Source organism: Macrobrachium rosenbergii, chromosome 18, assembly GCF_040412425.1.
Source record: "Macrobrachium rosenbergii isolate ZJJX-2024 chromosome 18, ASM4041242v1, whole genome shotgun sequence".
NCBI lineage: Eukaryota > Metazoa > Arthropoda > Malacostraca > Decapoda > Palaemonidae > Macrobrachium > Macrobrachium rosenbergii.
The window spans coordinates 29204659-29229106 of NC_089758.1; the positions used below are offsets into that span (position 1 = coordinate 29204659).

A 24448-nucleotide genomic window follows, 5' to 3' on the forward strand; every position below is an offset into this window, starting at 1 on the left:
GATGTGAGGCTAATTTTCATTTTTTTTTTTTATGTTTTGAAAAACTGCACTCACAAATGCGAAACAAAATTTATCTTTTTATTCAGACGCGTAAGAAGGAAAATATGTTTTAGGAAAACGAGCAAAGGTTGTGTTGAATTTTATTAGAATAAACATCTGGAATAAATTTTGCTTCTGTGTAATAAACCTGAACAAGTTAAATGTGGAGGAGCTTTAGATAATTAGATTCCATAATTGACATTTATTAAATTTACCTACGCATCATTTGGAAATATTGCTTGGACCAGACAATCAGAAATCCAAAGTTTTTTTTAGTAAATTCCAGTCCAAGCAAGTAAACAAATAATTGCAACTAACTGAATGAATAAGTATTTTCACTTTAGGAAATGTGTCGTAAGTCGTTTGACCTTTGACCTTTTACATATAACACTTCATGTAAAGATCTTTTACCCTTGTAGATGTAAAAAAAAACATGTTACAACGTAATATTGACATTTTCTAATTTTGACGAGCAATAGAATATTCCATAAATTAATGGCCTGAATATCTTTCATAGCAGTCATAATAAAGTAAATGAATTGTTTCCAGTTTAGTCTGTGCTGGGGTGCCTTAAATTTCTTTATTCCTGGAATTAGTTCGTTATTAAGATTCCAGTAGAAATCAAAATTTTTACAATAAAATACTTTGTTTATAAATGTGTTGGTCATGGCTAAACATCTGCCATTGTGAATTAAATGTGTATGTTATGGGTAAACATCTGCCATTGTGAATTAAATATGCAGGTTATGGGTAAACATCTGCCATTGTGAATTAAATATGCGGGTTATGGGTAAACATCTGCTTTTGTGAATTAAATATGCAGGTTATGGGTAAACATCTGCTATTGTGAATTAAATGTGTAGGTTATGGGTAAATATCTGCTATTGTGAATTAAATATGCAGGTTATGGGTAAACATCTGCTATTGTGAATTAAATGTGTAGATTGTGGGTAAACATCTGCCATTATGAATTGATATTTTCAAATGAATATTTATCTATTAAATTGAAAATAGGGGGAGCAGGAGTTAAAAAGGTAAAACTTCATATAAAACAAAATAAATTGGAAATATTAGATAGCATCAAAGTTTCGTGCCCTCTCCTCTCTTCCTCTTCGTGACTTCGACACTTCCACTGTCTTTCTTATTCTTCCACTTTCCTCATTATTCATTCCTCTTTACTCCCACCCACGCCCCCTAACCTTCCCACTCCAATCCTTTCAAGTAATATATCCACGTCCGTGCCTTTTCTCTCTTCGTCTCGCCCTTTTGTACCTAATCGTCCCTATCTCTCTTCCTTCTTCCTTGCTTCCTGTTTCCCTTGCACCTTTTTTTTATTCTACTCTTCCTTCTTCCTGGCTTCCTGTTTCCCTTGCACCTTTTCGGTCCTACCTCTCTTCCTTCTTCCTTGCTTCCTGTTTCCCTTGCACCTTTTTGGTTCTACTTCTCTTCCTTCTTCCTTGCTTCCTGTTTCCCTTGCACCTTCTCGGTTCTACCTCTCTTCCTTCTTCCTTGCTTCCTGTCCCCCTTACACCTATTTGTCCCTGCCTCTCTTCCTTCTTCCTTGCTTCCTGTCCCCCTTGCACCTTTTCATATCTGCCTCTCCTCCGCCTTCTTTGTTTCCTATCCTGCACCTTTTCGTTTCTTCCTCTCTTCCTTCTTCCTTGTCTCCTGTCTCCCTTGCACCTTTTCATATCTGCCTCTCCTCCTCCTTCTTTGTCTCCTGTCATCCTGCACCTTTTCATTTCTTCCTCTCATCCTTCATCCTTGTCTCCTGTCATCCTGCACCTTTTCGTCTCTTCCTGTCCGCCTTTTTACGTTTCTCCTTTTCATCTCTACGTTTCTTCCTTTTTCCTTGTCTCCTGTCATCCTGCACCATTTTGACTCCTTCATTCACCCTCTTAATATCCTCGTAATCTGGTTCACCGTCTGCTGAACTGGTTGCATTCTTTCGAACTCTGAAATTTTATTTCGTTGCGTCTGACGTATTGGAAGGTGCCTTCCATTAAGAGACAACCTTTGTTTATTTTTCTTTTGGTTCTGTTATGATAAGGAAAAAAGGTACGTGGCGCTGTTTTTCTATGAGGAGACAAATTTTAGTTGCTTTTTTTAAGATGAGAGAGAGTTCTGTCGATGCTGTATTCCATGAAGAGACAATTTTTTTTCTTTTTTTTTTTTTGTTAAGGTAGAGAAAGTAAGGTGGCACGGTTTTCGATGAGGAAACAATCTTTAGTTGCTTTTTGTTCAGATGCGAGGAAATGACGTCGATACTGCATTCTGTGAAGACAATTTTTAGTTGTTTTTCGTTGAGAGAAAGTTATGTCGATACTGCTGTCTATGAAGAGAATTTTTTAGTCCTTTTTTTGTTAAGATGCGAGAAAGAAAGATGGCAGTTTTCCATGAGGAAACAATTTCTATTTGGTTTTTTGTTAAGTAAACAACTTATGTCGATACTGCATTCCACGAAGAGACAATTTTTGTATTGTTTTGGCTGCAGCTAGTAAAAAATTTATGTGAACTCTTCCATAATAAGAAAAATCTGCTTCGTATTTTTTTGTCATGATAAGATAGAGCATCGGACACTACCTTCCATAAAGAAAAAAGTTGTTTCATTTTTAGAAGAGGATATTTGACAGTCTTCCTCATCTTGTTTTTGTTAAGAAGTCGAAAAATGTATGTGAAATTGTCTTCCAAAAGAAAGAAAATTTTTTTATTTTTGTTTTTGTTGTGATTAGAAGATACGTAACACTGACTTCCATTAAAGGAAACAATTCGATTTCGTTGCTTTTCATAGGATAAAAAAAAGGCACGTGACATTGTATTCTATAAAGAAGACAACATATATATATACATATAGAATATATATATATATATATATATATATATATATATATATATATATATATATATATATATATATATATATATATATATATATATATATATATATACATATATATATATATGTATATATTGTCAGTATGTTGTCCTTGTTTATTTAATTAATTAATTTTGTTTAACTGTGTTCCTGTGAATTTTGTATTAAGCCACTTGGGCTTTGTTTCTAAAGGACTTTGTTAAATTTCTTTGTTTGTTTTATAATCTTCCATATTGAAGAAAAATATTTAATAATGAAGTTATTTAGGTTTTTTGCCAAGAGTATAAACATGTATCTTTCGACATCATACTTTCACGTATGTTTACACAAAGTAAACACGTAATTTTTCTTTTGTTTTTTACCAGTTGTTATGCATGCATATATCTCGTTGCGTTTATACATACATGTATACATAAATGATTACATACAAAAATAGTAATGAGTTTATCAGTGTTATGCATGCGTGCATTCACGCTACGCATATACATGTAAATATACACTCATAAATGCATACATAAACATACATGAATATTAATGAGTTTCATGTAGCCTACTGATCTCACCATACCTGTGCATTATGCACATATTCTGCACACACTGCACACACACACACACACACACACACACACACACACACACACACACACACACACACACATATATATATATATATATATATATATATATATATATATATATATATATATATACATACATACATGTATATACATTAAGCTGTCTGCAGACGAAAATGAAACCTATACTTATTATGAATAAGGGCACGGGCATTCCAGGTCAACGGGCGCTTAAAGCTGAGGTCTGCAAACTTTGTTCGGTAATAAAGTTGAAGCCAAAGGTCAGGACAAACAATCTTGACATTATGTTTTACTATGTCCCTCTTACTTCATCTGCTTCACAATGAGGCTAACATAAGTTTAAGGTATTTTCTATACTTCGTATTTATTTTAATTTTTACTTTCTTCTTTGCTATAGAACGACATTGTATATATGCATATATATATATATATATATATATATATATATATATATATATATACATACACAAGTATACATACATATGTAGATGTGTATATATATATATACAAGTATACATATATATGTAGATATATACAGTATATATATATATATATATATATATATATATATATATATATATATATATATATATATATATATTATATATATATATTGAATTTCATGACGTAGTTGGTTCTATATGGACGGATTTGAGTTTACAATAATAATAATAATAATAATAATAATAATAATAGCGTAAAATATTCTTTTAAATTGCCTATATATCTTGCATATGTCAAATGTTATGGTTCATACAAAGCTCTCTCTCTCTCTCTCTCTCTCTCTCTCTCTCTCTCTCTCTCTCTCTCTCTCTCTCTCTCTCTCTCTCTCTCTCTCAAGCGCAGTCTCCTAATCGCCCTCTCGTTCATCTTCCAAACCCGTGAAAATGTTACAAATGTTTGTACTGAGTTCTGACAGAAAACTCATTTACCAGAGGACGCGAGATAAACGTTCCCTGTTTACTTGAAAATTGTCATTTATTTACGACAATCGAGAACGTTATCTGCTTTGCGAGGAAATGTTTTATTATTTTGCTTGCAACAAATCATCTTGCAAGTTGAGGCTGCATTATATAATGAGGCTCTCACACCGGTTTATTTTTTCGTGGGAGTTTTAATATTGTATCCCAAGCACAGAAATAGGCGAAATAATTTTGTTTTTAGTCTTGGCCTTGAGGTCTGAAAGATTGTATGAAGAGAGAGAGAGAGAGAGAGAGAGAGAGAGAGAGAGAGAGAGAGAGAGAGAGAGAGAGAGAGAGAATATTTTCGCAGGGACTGATTTTTTGTTCGTATTGCTCTACGTTTTACATTATTTATTTGATCATGTTGAAATCTAGATGACTAGCAGTTAGCTAGTTCTCGTATTATTATTATTATTATTATTATTATTATTATTATTATTATTATTATTATTATTATTATTATTATTATAATAAACAGGTTGCAGACCCTCTATTTAAAAGCTGGTGTTGAAGGTGATAGCTACATCAACGGCATTCAGTTTATATAGAGTTTTCTCTATTTTTCTAATAATTGATATTTCTAGGTTACTGCATTCTGCCAGTAACACGCCGATGTTCGTCATACTTGGAGAGGAAAGCAGCATGAAAGTTGGATAGTTTTATTTCCGATGAATGCACTGTATCTGTTACAGAACACGATGGTAACTGAAATCGGGAGTGGTTTATTGATAATGTGGTTGGAAAGTAGATTTTTAAAATAACTACACGTGCCAAGTTGGATGATACAGCCCCTATTTAAGCATTTTTTCTCACACGCCGCAGTCAGTTTTGAATCCAACAGAAGAGATGTTCACTCGTTCGATCTTTTGAACCAAATTGTATTTTACTTTCCGCCCTACACAGGAAAGTTGTTTGTTGCACAAGATAATTAAAATCATGATGACTATTAGTTCCATCTTCCCTTTTCCTTTCTTTTCGGGCTGCTTTCCTGGTACTGTTCAACAAAAAAAAAAGGAAATAAATAAATAAAATAAAAATTAAATCCTGAAATTTGCTTCACGAATGATTTGGTCTAATGTTGAATGATTGCTGAGATATATCACGATGAATCCGTTATGGCGTGATTATTAATTTATTTTAAAAAAACGAAAAGAATTATTGGTTAGTGAAATGACGAGGCTTGGAAATTTGACAGATGTGGTAGAATTTGTCACTAGAGAATATGACTAATGGTGTTATTGGAGAGATCCAGATAAATTTCGCGTAATTTGCAATAGTAATTGCATTTCATGAATCTAAATATATTTGCAAAAGACTACGCTTTGAGATATACTGCTTTGAATCGTAATTGAGATTATGTGATTTGAGTAAAACTTTTAAAAATTATTATTTAAGGAATTTTAATCGTATTTTGCGAACTTCATTTTGATTTCAAACATATTTTATTAACATAATTATCTTACGCAATATGCTCTGTTAATTAAAATACAAACCTGCTTATCCCTGTGCGCTATTCGTGCATTTAACCTTTTTACAAACATTCAAAAGTTTATGAAAACAAACTTATTTTTTTAACATAATCGTCCAAAAAGAATCTGAAGCGTCCCAATTGTTGTTGACAACGGTCTCGTTAAGAATAAACGATTGTTATCATTCCATGTTCATAAATGCATATCTAAATCAGTTTCATTACTTCTCTACAAAGAAAAGACACTCCCTTTCAGAAAGGAGGAGGATGCAGAAATCAAAACAACAGACATTGCACAGACTTCGTTAATACCCAGCGGACTTTTTTTTTTTATTCAAGAGCTCTCGTGGACTGGAGTTTATTGTAATGCCTTTTAAGATTCTCAAGGTGATAGCACGTACAGAGAGAGAGAGAGAGAGAGAGAGAGAGAGAGAGAGAGAGAGGTTTATGGTACACTGGCTGCAATGACTTTTGTAAACATATCAGGCCTTGTATGTTTGCAAAATCAATACACCCACCGTACCTTAAACTCTCTCTCTCTCTCTCTCTCTCTCTCTCTCTCTCTCTCTCTCTCTCTCTCTCTGTATTATTCCTTCCCCCCCTTATCCTGCATGAAGATAGCGAGGTTGTCAAGTGAAGGTTCTGCAGAGAATAATATTGTTGTCTGTTTTCTTAGATAAGCTTCTTATTCTGCCACAATAAGCAAATAAGTATGGAAATTACACACATACACACTCATGTATATGTATGTATATATATATATATATATATATATATATATATATATATATATATATATATATATATATATATATATATATATATATATATATATATATATATATATATATATATATATATATATATATGTGTGTGTGTATATATGCGCGTGTGTGCATGTGTGTTGCAGAATCCATTGCACGTAAGACTTTAAGACTTTACAAAATCCCAGCAACACAAATCCATCATACGTAAGTATCGAAAATTTTTCACAGAGGGAAAAACAAGTTCTGTCTCATAATCTGTATCACGGAAATAATTGAAACGCAGGCGATCAAATTTAATCTCGCTGAGGACGAAGTGACAGACGACGCCACCGCGGTGATCCTTCGTCAGGAGGGAATAATTGGAGTGACTACACTAAAAAAAAAAAAAGAAAAAAAATCGTCCGGGGGAAAATAAAGGGGAGAGGGGCAATTAAGGACTCACGTCAGGGGAAAGATTTTCCCTGAACGGTGGAAAGTGAGGAAAGGAGTTTGAGTCTTGTGACAAGAGGACCTAAGGAATAGTTTCCTTACTTTTGCCTATTCATTTGTTTTTACTTGAATTTGCATTGCAACGTTTTTTTTTTTTTTTTTTTTTTTTTTTGCTTGTACCAAAAAGAAAATTAATTCATTCTTTTATCACAGATGTCACTTCATTTCAATAACCTCAGCCAAGAGAACTTTTTTCTTATTATGGATTTTGCTTCGTTTCAATCATCGCGTCTTTATTTAGCTTTTTGTGCAAAATGGATGTTTCTTATATGAACTAATTGCTTACTTTTCCTTAAATCTTCTACCTATATGCATCACATCTCATTACTGCTTTTTAACTCCAGTGGAATAACTGTTTATAATATACTATGAAATCATGTCGACCATCTGTGTTAATTTCAGTTTTCTGTAAAAGAAAACTATTGTGCCGACTTTGTCTGTCCGTCCGCACTTTTTTTCGGTCCGCACTGTTTCTGTCCGCCCTCAGATCTTAAAAACTACTGAGGCTAGAGGGCTGCAAATTGGTATGTTGATCACATACAGTCCAATCGTCAGACATATCTAATTGCAGCCCTCTAGCCTCAGTAGTTTTTATTTTATTTAGGGTTAAAGTCAACCATATTCGTGCTTCAAGCAACGGTATAGGATAGGCCACCGCAGGTCGAGGTTAAAGCTTCACGGTCCGCGGTTCATACAGCAATATACCGAGATCACTGAAAGATAGATCTAATTTCGGTGGCCTTGATTATACGTTTTATACGTTGTAGCGGCTGTACAGAAAACTCGAATGCGCTGGAGAAACTTCGGCGCTTTTTTACTTGTTTTGTTTTAGTAGTTGATCAATATCAACATGTCCACAACACAATTAAGAAACTGCTAAGGAAAATAAATTATTCCCGTTGTCTCGATCAGGAATGACTTCCACTAAGATTACTACCATTAATTATAGAATACTCATATTTGCATGTTTCTCAAATGGAGAAACAAATCCACAGTTATGTATGGGTACAAATATATTTGAAAATGAGTCTCTGCAGAGACCTTTTGGTAATCTGTTCGAGTCCCCTTTTCAGTCTCAAAGGGGAATCGAACAGATCCCCGAAAGCTCACTGTAGAGATTTATTCTTAAATATATATGTGCCCATACTGCCCTAAAATGGAATACTGCCGTATCTGCAAAATTTGCGAAATTGAGATTTGCCACCTGTTGTGCTAGTGAAACACTAATACACGAGTTACTGCAGTTTCAGAATGATTCTTCAATGCTTTATTTAGGGGGTCCCATTTGCAGTATCTGCAAAATCAGTAGCAAGGGAAGGGAAAACTGCAATATCTACCATTTTTCTCAGTTTTGTGTTTTTGCAGATACTGCAGTCATCCATTTCAGGGCAGGCTTCTTAAATGTGGATTTGTTTCTCCATTACTGTTATTAGGATGAGGAATGAAAATGTTTCAGGGTAATGCCTTATACGTATTGATACATCTGTAGTTTGAATGTTTCTTGATCAAGGACATAGTGCGTGAATAAAGGGCAGAAACTGAATTATTGCCTTTATGAGTAAAGTGTCTGTTTTAAGATTTGTGTTGGGTTTGAAGATAATGCTTTTAATTTTACTTTTAATATAAGATATATATATATATATATATATATATATATATATATATATATATATATATATATATATATATATATTTTTTTTTTTTTTTTTCTATTTTATTACGTACTTTTCTAAGCATTTCTGATGGCCTTATTTTATTTATAATTTTATTCAACATTGATATATAGTAAGTAAATGTCATTGCTGAAGAAAAATGTAAATAAAATAAGCTCGTCAGAAATGTTTAGGAGTGTATGCGATAAAATAAATAAATAAATAAATAAATAATATACAGTATATATATATATTTTATTATATATATTATATTATATTATATTATATTATATTATATTATATTATATTATATTATATTATATTATATTATATTATATTATATTATATTATATTATATTATATTAAAACTAAAATGAAAAAACCTTAACTTCAAACCCAAAGCAGAAGTCTTTACCAAGACCAACGGAAGAGAATGGAAGAGAAGAAAAAGGAGAGGAGGCGGAGGAGGAGGAGGAGGGAGGAGGAGGAGGAGGAGGAGGAGGAGGGAGGAGGAGGAGGAGGAGGAGGAGGAAGGAAGGTAGGCTTTTTTCTTTTTTTTTTATTAAAGGAAGAGACAGCCAATCGAGAGAAAGGCGAGCGGAAACGCCCTCCTTTAAAAGGAAGAATTTACGCCGCCCACTATATGGGTGTCGGTTTCCAGAAGTCGTTCTAGTATTCGGCAGCTTCTATTATTCGAAGTCTTCTATTATTCGAAATCTTCTACCTTCACTAGCTTCCGCTCCTCCGTTCTATTGCACTTGGGTCGTTCAGTCAATGGTATCTGTCGTTGAGAGACTGGAATACATGTTTATTACCCTCTGTAAATGTATCACGCCATTACGTTGACTTTAAATTTCTCGTTCAGGAAATTCTCTTTGGCGTTGCTCTGTTTTTTTTTTTTTCTCTCTCTCTCTTTCTTGCAGTTTACGTGAAGTTCATATGTACCATCATCCGTACTTACCATTATTCATCCTGCTTCTTATTCCAAAATATAAGTTATAAAATCAATTTAACAGATTCAGATAATTTTTTAAAAAATAACTACGTAATGAGACTATTCACTTGTTGATGTTTGAGTGATAGTGTTGTATCGATTTATAAAACGTCTTTACCAATATCTATTTTATTATCATAATTTAGCATATGATTCAATCACCAACGGAAATTATATATTATGAGACTAAAATTAATAGACCCGTTCAATTTTTTATTAGCTTTTATATGAAATTTCCAAGCACTAGTCCTGTCAGAATGTCTCCGAAAAAAATTGTGTGTTTCTTTCATGTATTAATCCAGTATGAAAGGCTGACTCACTAGATATATTGCTTAGAGAGAGAGAGAGAGAGAGAGAGAGAGAGAGAGAGAGAGAGAGAGAGAGAGAGAGAGAGAGAGAGAGAGAGAGAGAATTATACGTCTGTGAGTGGGGAGGAGAAAGAGGCATTGCTGTTATCAGGAGGAAAGAAACATCTATTATTTGGGAACCGAGTGTATTCATAATTAATAGAGACAGACAGACACAGATATCTAACTTCCATCTCAAGAGTCTTCTTCTTCTTCTTCTTCTTCTTCTTCTTCTTCTTCTTCTTCTTCTTCTTCTTCTTCCTGTGTCGAGAGAAAGAAAGCGAATCAAAGACTGTCTCTAACTTCGTCAGATTTTCCCCTCCTGTTTCGCGTCACTTCAGGCTCCGTCCCTTTGTGAGAACCTGCACCAAAAAAAAAAAAAAAAAAAAAGGGAAAAACTCGGCATCTTGAAGTTCCCGCGACATATTCCGTAATAAATTCGACACTCGTTGACAGAGGAGGTTGGATGAACGTGTGCATTCTTGCATGAATTTTTTTTTTTATTATCCTTCCTCTCAGTCACTTGCTCTTTCTGTTGTTGTGTTAGGATGCGATGCCAAAATATTAGAAGTCAAAATATTAAAACGCAGATTCTGCCGTTACTTCATAGATGTTTGCTGTTGGACGCTATTCCATACATCTTGCATAATTATTTTGTATTATTAAACCTTCCTTTCAAGCGCTGGCTCTTGATGCTATTGTGATGGGATTCGATGCCAGAATATTAAAGGTCGAAATTTTAAAACGCTGAATCTGCCGTTAATATTTTGACTTCTAATATTTTGTCATCGAATCCCAACACAGTAATATCAACAGCCAGTGATTGAAAGGAAGGATAATAATACAAAAGGATCGTGCAAAATGTACAGAACACCGTTAAATAGTAAACATCTATTTGAAGTCAAAATATTAGAAGTCAAAATATTAAAACGCAGAATCTGCCGTTAATTCATAGATGTGTACTATTTGACGCTATCCTGCAAATACGCGCTTCCTGACTCGCGTTTTATACATGATTTTCCGGGTGTTGTGTCAATAAGTTTCTTTACAACAGCTTTCGTTCTTTGTTCTTGTGATTATTGTTTGGAATGTTCTCGTGAAGGTAAACAAGACGCGAGCATATGAAAGCGTATTGTTTGCGAGGTATGAATGTGTTAATAATTACCGAACGCTTACTGTTGATTTCCACTGAATTTTTCGCGTTTATTCACTAGATTTTTTGAAGACTCGCAGGTGAAAAGGACAGACATTAAATTCTACGTATGTGGTATATTTTTGTATTTGATTCAGTGCTTTCAGGCTTTAGAATTTAAATTCAGATTCAAATTGAAAAGCTCTATTTCGGACACAAATGGCCATAGACACCGACAGATAAACATACATAAAAAGCCTTCATACTCTGAAAGGATGGGATTGAAAATAAGTATGAGAAATGATTATGAAAGGGAGGTGAAAATTATGACATGAATGAGATGCGGATTATGAAACTGAGTGATTCTTCATACTTGAAAGACATATACATATGTGGCATATCAGAATTAAAACATCATAAAGAAACTCTATATTCTTATACATGGAGCGCACCGAATGCGCTAAGCATAAATAAGGCTAGATGTCAATGACAAGTTGGTGATCAGTGTCAAACATCCACTGATATACCGTAGTGTTTTTCTCACTCGATCAATAGCTGTGTGGTCTGTATGGGTGCTATATCTACCATCTGTACTTCCCTAAAAGGGAAGACTGCAGTTTCTGCAAAAATACAAAACTGAGGAAAATTATAGATATTGCAGTTTTCCCTTGCCTTGTTACCGATTTTGCAGATACTGCAAATGGGACCTCCCTAAATACTCGCGGAAAGCATTGCAGAATCATTCTGAAACTGCAGTAACGTGTGTATTTTGTGTTTCACGAGCCCAGTAGGTGGCAAATCTCAATTTCGAAAATTTTGCAGATACTGCAGCTTTCCATTTAAGGGCAGTGTAGATGTCCGAGTATCTATAGTCATCTTGATTTAAAAAAAAAACAAAAAATATATTCTTCTAAGTGAGAAATTATTAGTAGCACAAAGCCTAAAGATTCCACAGGATATTCTTCTACGCCTCTCTTCCATTCTTTCCTTACCCATTCCATCTTCCATACTTTTATTGTTCTTATCATCTTTTTGCATTCATATCGTCCACGACTGTTCTCTTATCTCTTGCTGGTATTTCATCTATAACATTCGGATGTTTCATATGAAATTTACATTTCATCATTTTTTTTAAATAAACAAATCAGGTGAAATAAAAAGATGTAAAGACAAAATAGAGAATAATGTAAATAAATAAAATAAAAATATAAAAAACTGAATTATAAAAAAATTGAGTATAAAAAAACAGACATACGAAAATCAATAATGAAAAAATAAATAAATAAAAGGAATATTTCGTTAAATAAATTTGTAAATTGAATAGGATAAAAAGAACAGAAAATAAAGCACACTATATTAAATCAGATTACTGAATGTTACATAAGGTAGAAATGGGTTATATCCATTAAACATTTTTGTCCATAGAAAATAAAAAAATAAAAATAAAAAAAAACAGGAACAATAAATTGCAATGCTCCCGAGAGAAAGGATTATCTGAATTAAGTAAAATTTCTGCGGAATTTGACGGAACGAAAAGAAAAGCAAATAAGTAAAGAAATTAAAAAGTAAATAAATGTAGAGTTGATAAGATGAAATGAAGAAAGTAATAAAGAGATGGCAAGAGAAAAATAGATGGAAGGAACAAAGTGACAAACGGATTGAAAAGAAAGAAAGAACAAGAATGGGTTGCGAGGTCGGAAGAAGAGGAAGAAATGAAACGGGGAAGAGAAGTGGAGTAGAAGGGGGAGAGAGAGGGAAGGAAAGAAGGGAATTTTGATAGTGTGGCGATTAGAAACTTTGAAGGGGAAGCCGAGGGTGGGGAAGAGGGTGAGGAATTGGGGAAGAGACAGAAGATTGAAAGGATATGGGGAGATGAAGAAGTGTATAATATTGAAAAGTATGAGACATAGGAGATATTATATGCAGACAGACACGCGCGCGCACACACACACATTATATATATATATATATATATATATATATATATATATATATATATATATATATATATATATATATATATATATATATATATATATATATATATATATATACGTGAGCGTGTGTGTGTGGGCATTCACGTACTTATTTGTATCTATGCTAAAGGATAAGAAGCTCATTAAAGAAAAGAGACAACAAAATTGTTCCCTGCAGAACCTTCTCTTGACAACCAAGCTGCCTCTATGCAAGAAAAGGGAGAAGGAATGTCAGGCCTTTTATGTTTGTAAAATCAATGCACCCATCGTACCTTAAACCTCTCTCTCTCTCTCTCTCTCTCTCTCTGTATGTGCTATCACTTTGGGAATCTTCAAGACCTTACAATAGACTCCAGTCGACGAGAGCTCTTGAATAAAAAAGTTCGCTGGATATTAATGAAGTCTGTGCAATGTCTACTGGTTTGATTTCAGCGCCATGTTCCTTTTCGAATGAGTTTTCTTTTCTTAGAAGAGGATTAATGACTTTGATTCAAATATCTTTGTTAGAGAATTATCTATGAATGATACATTCATGAGAATGGAATAATAGCGGTCGCTATATCATAATGCGATCGTTCCAGATTCTTGCTAGATAATTATGCTGACGAAGTCAATTTATTTTAATATCTTTTGATTGTTTATAAAAAAGATTAAATACGTTAATATTATAAAGGAATCAGCTTGTTAGTTCTCTACTTAACAGTAAATATTGCATAAGATAATTATATTCACAACATTTCTTTGACGTAAAGTTAAAATCCACAAAACAAGATTATAATTCCCAAAATAATTTTAAAAGCGAATGCTCATATGATTTTATTTCAGCCACAAAATCTCCATTAGGTTCAAAGCAGTATATCTCAAAGCGAAATCTTTTGCAAATATATTTAGATTCATAGGCTGTACATACATGACACGAAATGCAATTAGTATTACTTGAAAATTTTCTGGATATCTCCAATAACGCCATCCGTCGAATTCTCTTGTGACAAGTTCGACCACATCGGTCAAATTTCCATGCCTCGTCATGTCGCTAACCGATAATTCATTATTTTTTTATAAATTACCCCCGTCATGCCATAACATTTTCATCGTGATATATCTCAACAATTCGTCCCTGTTTAGACGAACTGGCGTGTCCCATTTTTACTTTTCTGTAAAAGAAAACTGTTGTGCCGGCTTTGTTTGTCCGTCCGCACTTTATTCTGTCCACATTTTTTCTGTCCGCCCTTAGATCTTAAAAACTACTGAGACTAGAGGGCTGCAAATCTGTATGTTGATTAACCACCCTCAAATCATCAAACATACCAAATTGCAGCCCCCTAGCCACAGTAGTTTTTATTTTATTTAGGGTTAAAGTTAGCCATAATCGTACTTCTGGCAACGATATAGGATAGGCCACCACCGGCAAGTGGTTAAAGATTCATATTCCGCTGCTCATATAGCATTATAACGAGACCACCGAAAGATAGCTCTATTTTCGGTAAGAAACTGCGGTTGAGAGAGAGAGAGAGAGAGAGAGAGAGAGAGAGAGAGAGAGAGAATCTACCTGCATTAGAATTACAAAAGAATAAAATGAACGAAAGAATGACAAAAAAATATACCAATCTTTTCGTCTAGTTACAGATACAAAATATTACCTATTCTCATTCAAAGTCATGTAATTTGATAAGAGGAATTGAGTCTATAACAATAGTATTATAAGAAAATACTTGGCAACATAATGCACTTGGCACGTAATAGGCGTGAGGAATATTACAAAATTACATTAAAACATTATTGAAATAACAATGTTTGACCTCTGGAAGAGGTAAATGCACCTTATTTCTTAGAGACAGATACACCTGCACCTAATGGTATATACTTTGATTCTGAATTACATAAGCTTAATTACATTGTCATTTTTATATATTATATCTTTTGTGAATCTTTATCCTTTCCTATTATCTTTTAGGAATCTGCATCTCTTCCTATTAAATTTTAGGAATCGGCTTCGTTTCTTATTAAATTTTAGGAATCTGCATCTTTTCCTATTAAATTTTAGGAATCTGCATCTTTTCGTATTATCTTTTAGGAATCTGCATCTTTTCCGATTAAATTTTAGGAATCTGCATCTTTTCCTATTAAATTTTAGGAATCTGCATCTTTTCCTATTAAATTTTAGGAATCTGCGTCTTTTCCAGTTATCTTTTAGGAGTCTGCATCTTTTCGTATTATCTTTTAGGAATCTGCTTCTTCTCCTATTATCTTTTAGGAGTCTGTATCTTTTCGTATTATCTTTTAGGAATCTGTCTCTTTTCTAATTATCTTTTAAGAATCTGCATCTTTTCGTATTATCTTTTAGGAATCTGCATCTTTTCCTTTTAACTTTTAGGAATCTGCATCTTTTCCTACTATCTTTTAGGAATCTGCATCTTTTCCTATTATCTTTTAGGAATCTGCACCATTTCCTATTATCTTTTAGGAATCTTCATCTATTCCTTTTATCTTTCAGGAATCTGCATCTTTTCCTATTATCTTTTGTGAATCTGCATCTTTTCCTATCTTGGGACTTTTCAGCCGTAGTACTGTCTGGTCCATTGCAAGATAATCATAACATCGCATTCAGCAAAATTTTATAAAGGCTTCAATTTTTCCTTTCATCTAGATAACTTTGTTATAGTTTTGCTGACTCGGCAATTTCGAGGACCTTCGTTTCATTTTACCATCAATAAACTAATATAGGATAATGGTATATTGTATCAGATTAAAGTGGATTTTAAGGGCTGATCTTGGGAGACTTTTTAGATCATCTTTTCTCGGCTGTTTATCTATAAGGCCCATACTTTCTCTTTGCAGTATTGATTTTGATATCTGTGTCTATTCGCAGATATATATATATACTGTGTATATATATATATATATATATATATATATATATATATATATATATATATATATATATATATATATATATGTGTGTGTGTGTATGTGTGTGTGTGTGTGTGTATTAATAAATTATATATATATATATATATATATATATATATATATATATATATATATATATATATATATATATATATATATATATATGTATTATATAATACTTATAACCTGTAAAGTACTGCAACATTTATGCATTATTATTTTCTTTAATCCATCTTTAACTGGTATGCATAAAGTTTAAAAAAGTTATATTTGTGACTCGAATCCACCTCAAGCGGTTTTTGATTATCAATAACTTTAGATCCCCGTAAGCTATAGTTTTATACACACACACACACACACATATATATATATATATATATATATATATATATATATATATATATATATATAAATCCGTACATGTTTAAACTTATATTAACGTTAGTGGAAATAGTGGTTATATACTTTTACTATTAGAAATAATGCATTAAACCTTTCAGGTTATCGTGCGGTGAATACGTTCTTTGGCTGTAATTCCATTTTTATTCAATTTTTCCACTATATGTTGATAGGAAAAGAAGAACTTTAAAAGATAAGTAACTTGAATAGATGTTTTATACCTGCTGATAAGTATGCTTCTCTTTGCAATTCCAGCTGTATTCAAGTGTGACGGTATAGCAAGAATGTTTCGTTCATTTATCAGAGTAGTGTTCGAAGGACATGAAGAATATTTCGACAGGTTTTTCCAAATATTCTAACAAGTAAGTTATATATATATTATTTTTTAGATCAAAGCGCTTTATATCTTATTTAATGCCAGCGTTAATAGAAACGGCATTTATTGCAATACAGAATGGAAAATTAAAAGGCTTTTGGTTTTACATTTTACGTTAAGGAAAAATTCTTTTTCGCTCGAACAAGTAATCGTATAATTTTTAAGAACGAACTCTCGTTGTCTTTCAGACAAAGATCGTGATTTCTCTTTTAATTTCAGCGGTGCCTCAAACATCATTTATTTCTTTACACATTCGAAAATTAAAATTAATTTTTTACATTTTTCACTAACCAAAGGACCCCTTAGAGTGCGAGTGCCATCAGTGCTCCTTATGCGGTGCACTGTAGGCATTACTTAAGGTCTTAGTAGCGTGCCTTCGGCCCCTGGCTGCAACCCCTTTCGTTCCTTTTACTGTACCTCCTTTCATATTCTCTTTCTTCCATCTGACTTTCCTTAACCCTCTCCTAACAATTGATTCATAATGCAACTGCCAGGTTTTCTTCCTGTTACCCCTTTTCCACTTTTACTGTCAATTTTCGCTTCAGCGCTGAATGACCTCGTTGGTCCCAGTGCTTGACCCTTGGCCTAAATTCTACATCCAATTCAATTCTAACCAGAGATGTCCAAATTCCAAACCAGACGTCTTCCAGCATGAAGAGAATCTCTGACTGATCCCTCGAGCATGGAAGACGATGGGATTAATCAGTCTGAAAGGGGGACGGGGGGAAAGGTTCGTGTAAAGGGGGACCCTCCATATAAAGACCCCCGTTATTAAGGAATTACAGAGATAGAAATGGCGTGGGACATGCGAGCGTTCGATAAGGCATCGCGGAAAATAATAAGCGTTTCTTTTTCTATCTCGTCATCATCATCTTGGATGTTTGACGTATGAAATCTCTCTCTCTCTCTCTCTCTCTCTCTCTCTCTCTCTCTCTCTCTCTCTCTCTCTCTCTCTCTCTCTCTCTCTCTCTCATATGTCAGTGATACAAGACGGTAGTTTTGTGCTTCCTTTCGTTATTATATTCATATATATATATATATATATATATATATATATATATATATATATATATATATATATATATATATATGTGTGTGTGTGTGTGTGTGTGTGTGTGTGTGTGTGTAAATATATAGATTTGCATATATACAAAGTACGTAAATAAAGCTGAAGAAATATTATTATTACAGTTCGTAGCAGTTGATGTGTTATTTTTTGTTTTTTGCTCTTGATAGTGCGAAATGAACAGGAAAATCAGAATTAATATTTAGGTTGATTTTAGTCATGTATATATACAGTAATATATATATATATATATATATATATATATATATATATATATATATATATATATATATATATATATATATATATATACATACATACATACACACCTGTACATATAAATGACTCAAAACAACCAAAATATTAATTTGATTTTAGTCATGTATATATACAGTAATATATATATATATATATATATATATATATATATATATATATATATATATATATATATATATATATATATATACATACATACATACATACATGCATACACACCTGTACATATAAATGACTCAAAACAACCAAAATATTAATTCTGATTTTCATGTTAATCCCACACTGTTAAGAGCGCCCCCCCCCAAAAAAAAAGAATTAACACATTCACCCCTGCATCAACCAGCCCATTCTACGTGGACTTAATGATCCGTAAATGGTACCAATTTTTTTTTTTTTTCTCCCAATATTTTTTTTTTTTTTTTTGGTTGGGGGACGTGAGGACCAATCCTGTTTAACGCTCTAATGTAAAGTGGCCATTTCCTGGTGATGGTAAACAATAAAAGGTAATTGGAATCCATCATAACCCAGTTTGAAACGTCCACGGGGAAAATAAAGGGAGCCTCATTAAATAGGAGGAGAGCCTACATCTGTGCAAATAATGGCTCTGGAGTGACCGCTGCGCTCATAATGGACGCCGTTGAAAGCTTTTTTTATCGGGGGGAGGTGGGAGAGCAAAGTACGATTTTTTCAAATAAAGTTTTTTATAACAACTTTTTATTCATGTAATGGCAAATAATATTGGTTCTTTGTGATTTCTATTCTTAAGATGAGGAACTCGCTCTCATAATGAACGCCGTTGAAAGTTTTTTTTTTTTTTTTAGAGAGAGAGAGAGAGAGAGAGAGAGAGAGAGAGAGAGAGAGAGAGAGAGAGAGAGAGAGAGAGAGCAAAGTACGATTTTTTCAAATAAAGTTTTTATAACAATTTTTTTATTTTTTTTTGGGGTTTTGAGAAGAAAATACGAGTTTTTCAAATAACGTTTTTATAACAATTTTTTTTTGTGGGGAGGTTTTGAGAGCAAAGTACGATTTTTTCAAATAAAGTTTTTATAACTTTTTTTTTGAGGGGGAGGTTTTTGAGAACAAAGTAAGATTTTTTCACAAAGTTTTTTACAACTTTTTATTTTTTTTTGGGGGGGAGGGAGGCTTTTGAGAACAAAGTACGATTTTTTCAAATAAAGTTTTTATAACAATTCATGTTATGGCAAATAATATCGGTTCTTTTTGACTTTCATTCTCAAGATGAGGAACTCGATCTCATAATGGATGCTTATGAAAGCTTTTTTTTTTTTTTTTTTTTTTTTTTTTTTTTTTTTTTTTTTTTGAGAACAAAGTACGATTTTTTTATATGAAGTTTTTTCTTGTATCAATTTTATATTCACGTTATCACAATATTAATATTTGCTCTTATTAACTTCCATTCTTTAGAAGAGGAATTCGCGCTCATAATGTACGCTGCTGAAAGCTTTTTGGTTTTTGGTTTTTGGTTTTTGAGAACAAAGTACGATTTTTTTTAAATGAAATTTTTTTATATTTGTTTTATAATCGTGTTATGACAAATAATATTTGTTCTGTTACTTTATTTGAGAACAAAGTAGAAATGTTTTTAAATGAAGTTTTTTTATATTTTATATTCTTGTTATGACAAAATAATATTTGTTCTTTGTTACTTTATTTGAGAACAAAGTAGAAATCTTTTTTTTTTTTCAAATAAAGTTTTTTACATCAGTTTTATATTCGTGTTATGACAAATAATATTTGATCTCTGTTACTTTATCTGAGAACAAAGTAGAAATATATATATTTTTTTTAAATAAAGCTCTTTAAATCAATTTTATATTCATGTTATGACAGATAATATTTGTCCTTTTTACTTTATTTGAGAACAAAGTAGAAATCTTTTTTTTTTTAATAAAGCTTTTTATGTCAATCTTATATTCTTGTTGTGACAAATAATATCTGTTCTTTGTCACGTCCTTTTGTAAGGGGAGTAATCTGTCCTTCGCATTTAGGTAAGACGAAATTCGAATTATGTAGTCAGACTAAAAAAAATGGCAATTTTTCGTTTTTCATAAGAGTAGAATTTTTTAAAATAAAGCTCTTTGTGCCAATTTTATATTCATGTTATGGTAAATACTATTTGTTCTTTTTTACTTTCATTCTTAAGATGAGGAATTCGTTTCTTCTTGTTCGAGTGGAAGAAAATTGAATCATTTGTCAAATCTTATGGAAAAAGTAGAAGAAATTACTCATTCAATGGATGGTACATTACAATATATATATATATGTATATGTATATATATATATATATATATATATATATATATATATATATATATATATATATATATATATATATATATATATATGTGTGTGTGTGTGTGTGTGTGTGTGTGTGTGTGTGTGTTTTAATTTATATAATATATATATATATATATATATATATATATATATATATATATATATATATATATATATATATATATATATGTGTGTGTGTGTGTGTGTGTGTGTGTGTGTGTGTGTATGTGTGTGTGCGTGTACTTAATATATATATATAAATATTCCTCCACTTCTCAGAAAAAGGTGCGTGTTACAATATGTAATTTGTTACAGTGGCTGAACACGACAACTTTGGGAGGAGGATTTTTGCATTACAATAAAAATATTTTATTTCCTCGTTGAGTTACCTCCGTATTGAAATGCATGACTGGTCGGTAATCTTAGATTTTTTGTGATTATAATGGATATGTGTACATTCATTTCATGACAACATATTAAATATTTTATTGCCTTTCCTCTTTTGAAATGAATCAATCTGATCCTGTAATTGTCAAGAGCTAGAATAATGTTCTTTACCTTTTCATACTTTTTTATAGACAGTCACAAATTTTATTTCACCAATTTTATTTTTCTGAAAAGAAACTATTGTGCCGGCTTTGTCTGTCCGTCCGCACTTTTTCCTGTCCGCCCTTAGATATTAAAAACTACTAAGGCTGAAGGGCTGCAAATTGGTATGTTGATCATCCACCCTCCAATCACCAAACACCGGTTTGCAGCTCTCTAGCCTCAGTAGTTTTTTATTTTATTTAAGGTTACAGTTAGCCATAATCGTGCATCTGACAACGTGGTTAAATTTTCATGGGCCGCGGCTCATACAGCATTATACCGAGACAACCGAAAGATAGATCTATTTTCGGTGGCCTTTATTATGCGATGTACAGAAAACTCGATTGCGCCGAAGAAAGTTCGGTGCATTTTTTACTTGTTTTTAATTATCATTATGGCTACATTCTTATCATTTAAATCGATGCCCTTAAAGTCTTAAAAAAAAGTATTAATAGTATAATTCATATGACCGTAAATTTGCAATACAAACTCACGTACACACGCTAATTTTCGCTAAAGAGAAATATAGACACAACGTAATTTGCTAATCAGTAGAAAAAATCAATGCTTCATAACTTCCAAATATTTTTTCCGAGCTGTTATTAGCACTGATCCAAGCGTCGCAGTTTATATAATTAAATGTCAATGAAGAATCTTCATGTAGGCTTCTGGCTGCTAATCCACATTACATAGTTTAAATAATTAAATATCAGTGGAGACTATCTAGGCCACAGGAGTACCCATACCCTTCAGGTCCTCCTCGAAGTAGTTCCTGTCATCCTTGGAGATGAAGGAAATTCTTCGGATACTTTGTGGCCTCTGCGCTTGTTGGCTGCCTTGTAGAGGGACTCTGTGTAGTTCAGGATAATCACATTGATCCACAATGTAGATCATGGATTAAATAGAAAATCCCATTGATTTTCTATTATTCATTAATTTTCTAATTCATGTTTTCCTTTTTTAATACATGATCCCCTCTTCCAGTATTTCACATTACCTTCTGTTACCTCCTTCTGGTGGGCACCATTTTCTTTGGAAGCTTGAATTTAAAGGCAGTGGCCCCTGCGGGGTTGTTCTATATGAATAGGGTTCATCTTCCTAAAAATAATAATAATAATAATAATAATAATATAGTTGTTGGTTTTGATATCACAGAATTTCTTTTCGGTTGGATTCAAGTATTTGACAAAACAGCAGAGTTACCATTTTTTTTATTCTTATATGACTATTTTTTTTTATTAAATCTAACATAAAGATTAAATCCATACGCCAAAGAATATAATTATTCGTCTTAACTCTGGTAAATGTTCAAAATTCGATTAGCCTTATAGAAGACACTGTTAAAAGTAACATTTATATATTTCCAGGTGTTCTAAGAGAACTACCCTCTCTCTCTCTCTCTCTCTCTCTCTCTCTCTCTCTCTCTCTCTCTCTCTCTCTCTCTCTCTCTCTCTCTCTCTCTCCTATGATTCCAGGTGCTCTAAGGAGACTCTCTCTCTCTCTCTCTCTCTCTCTCTCTCTCTCTATTTCCAGGTGCTCTAAGGAGACTCTCTCTCTCTCTCTCTCTCTCTCTCTCTCTCTCTCTCTCTCTCTCTCTCTCTCTCTCTCTCTCTCTCTCTCTCTCTCATGCTTATGACGATACACCACCTTTAGTTTCTCGAGTTTTGCGTCAACTGAGTCAAGTAATGGGACTCATTAAGTCAGAAGAACCGAAAGTTTATCTCACATTCTCTGATGAATAATTCAGACGGATTTTGGAGAAGTAAACGCGATTAAGGGATGAGATCTGAGTTCTGTTTTTGACGGTCCAGGTTTGTTTGTTTTATCCTGATGTATGCATGTATGTGTGTATGCATGTATGTATGTATTTACAGTATATATGTATATATATATATATATATATATATATATATTTAAATATATATATATATATATATAAGTAAATAAATAAATAGATAAATAAATCTATATATATATATATGTATATATATATAATATATATAAATCTATATTTATATAATAAAAAATGTATAAATTATATACATATATATATATATATATGGGTGTGTGTGTGTATGTATATATATATATATATATATATATATATATATATATATATATATATATATATATATCTCCTCTTATTTTAATGACGTTCACTTGAGGTAAATAATGATAAATAAACAGTTCCGCTCTCTCCCTCTGCAAGAGCACAGCTGACAATCGTTCCTGTAAACTGAATTTGTTTGCATGACCCAGTTTGTCTCTATTTGACAACCACGAATGGAGTTCATTAATAAGATGCGTAAATATTCAAATCTTTATACAGTGCCTAACAAAATGCTTATTCCCTTCCAAAGATAAATGAGAAATTAGCTTTTTTTTAGATATGAAAAACAAATATCCTTTCTCTCTCTCCGTGAACATTGTGAGTCTGGCAGCGAGGCTAAGCATTTGGCTTAGATATTTCATTCTTAATAATCATATGTTTCCACTAACAAAACGCCTAACTGAAATCTCATTCAGTCCTGGTGGTAATGAAGACCTTTAAAATAATAACAAAAGTTTTAGAGTAATTAATTTTTTCCGAATGTTTTAGGAAAGATATCGGCTTAGGTTCCAAAGTTTTAATCTAAAAAGAAAATCATGAATTATGCGTTCCAAAGCATTCATCCGAAAAGAAAGTCATGAATGCTTGTGAGACGCCCCCCCCCCCCCAAAAAAAAGGACAATGCCATACCGATGCGAACGACATGACTTTGATAAAAACATCAAGTACTTCTGAGCTGTGGAAGCGTTCGTGTTCAACTCTGATGAGGTAACGGCACGACCTTGTGTTTAGAATTTGCGCTGGAAGCGGTACGTGGCTGTCAGTCACGGAATCGAATCGGCGTTTAGCTTTTTATCATGTCCACGAATGACTAGTCCCTCTTTGTGCTATGCTGAAAAATTGTGGAAGTCACTTTTATTTTAAAAATCGATGCAGAAGTAGTCATATTTCGTGACTAGTCCCTTTTTGTGCTATATGGAAAAATTGTGGAAATGACATTTATTTGAAAAATCGATGCAGAAGTAGTCATACTTTGTGAGGTCCCTCTTTGTGCCATGTTGAAAAATTGTGGAAAGTCACTTTTATTTGAAAAGTAGATGCAGAAGTAGTCATATTTTGTGACTAGTCCCTTTTTATGCCATGTGGAAAAATTGTGGAAATGACATTTATTTGAAAAATCGATGC

At 32.5% G+C, this 24448-nt stretch overlaps 1 protein-coding gene across 1 annotated transcript; it reads right to left on the minus strand.

Annotated features, from left to right (window-relative positions):
- Nucleotides 1-1424: 1424 nt before the first annotated feature.
- Nucleotides 1425-1766, minus strand: LOC136847997 (pre-mRNA-splicing factor 38B-like). Its single transcript, XM_067120008.1, has one exon. The coding sequence runs from the start codon at nt 1764-1766 to the stop codon at nt 1425-1427; it is 342 nt and encodes a 113-aa protein (XP_066976109.1).
- Between the last annotated feature and the right edge of the window lie 22682 nt (nt 1767-24448).

Coding starts and splice junctions, on each gene's coding strand:
- LOC136847997 (XM_067120008.1), bottom strand. CDS start 1,766: ATGACAGGAGACAAAGAAGGAGGAGGAGAGGCAGATATGAAAAGGTGC.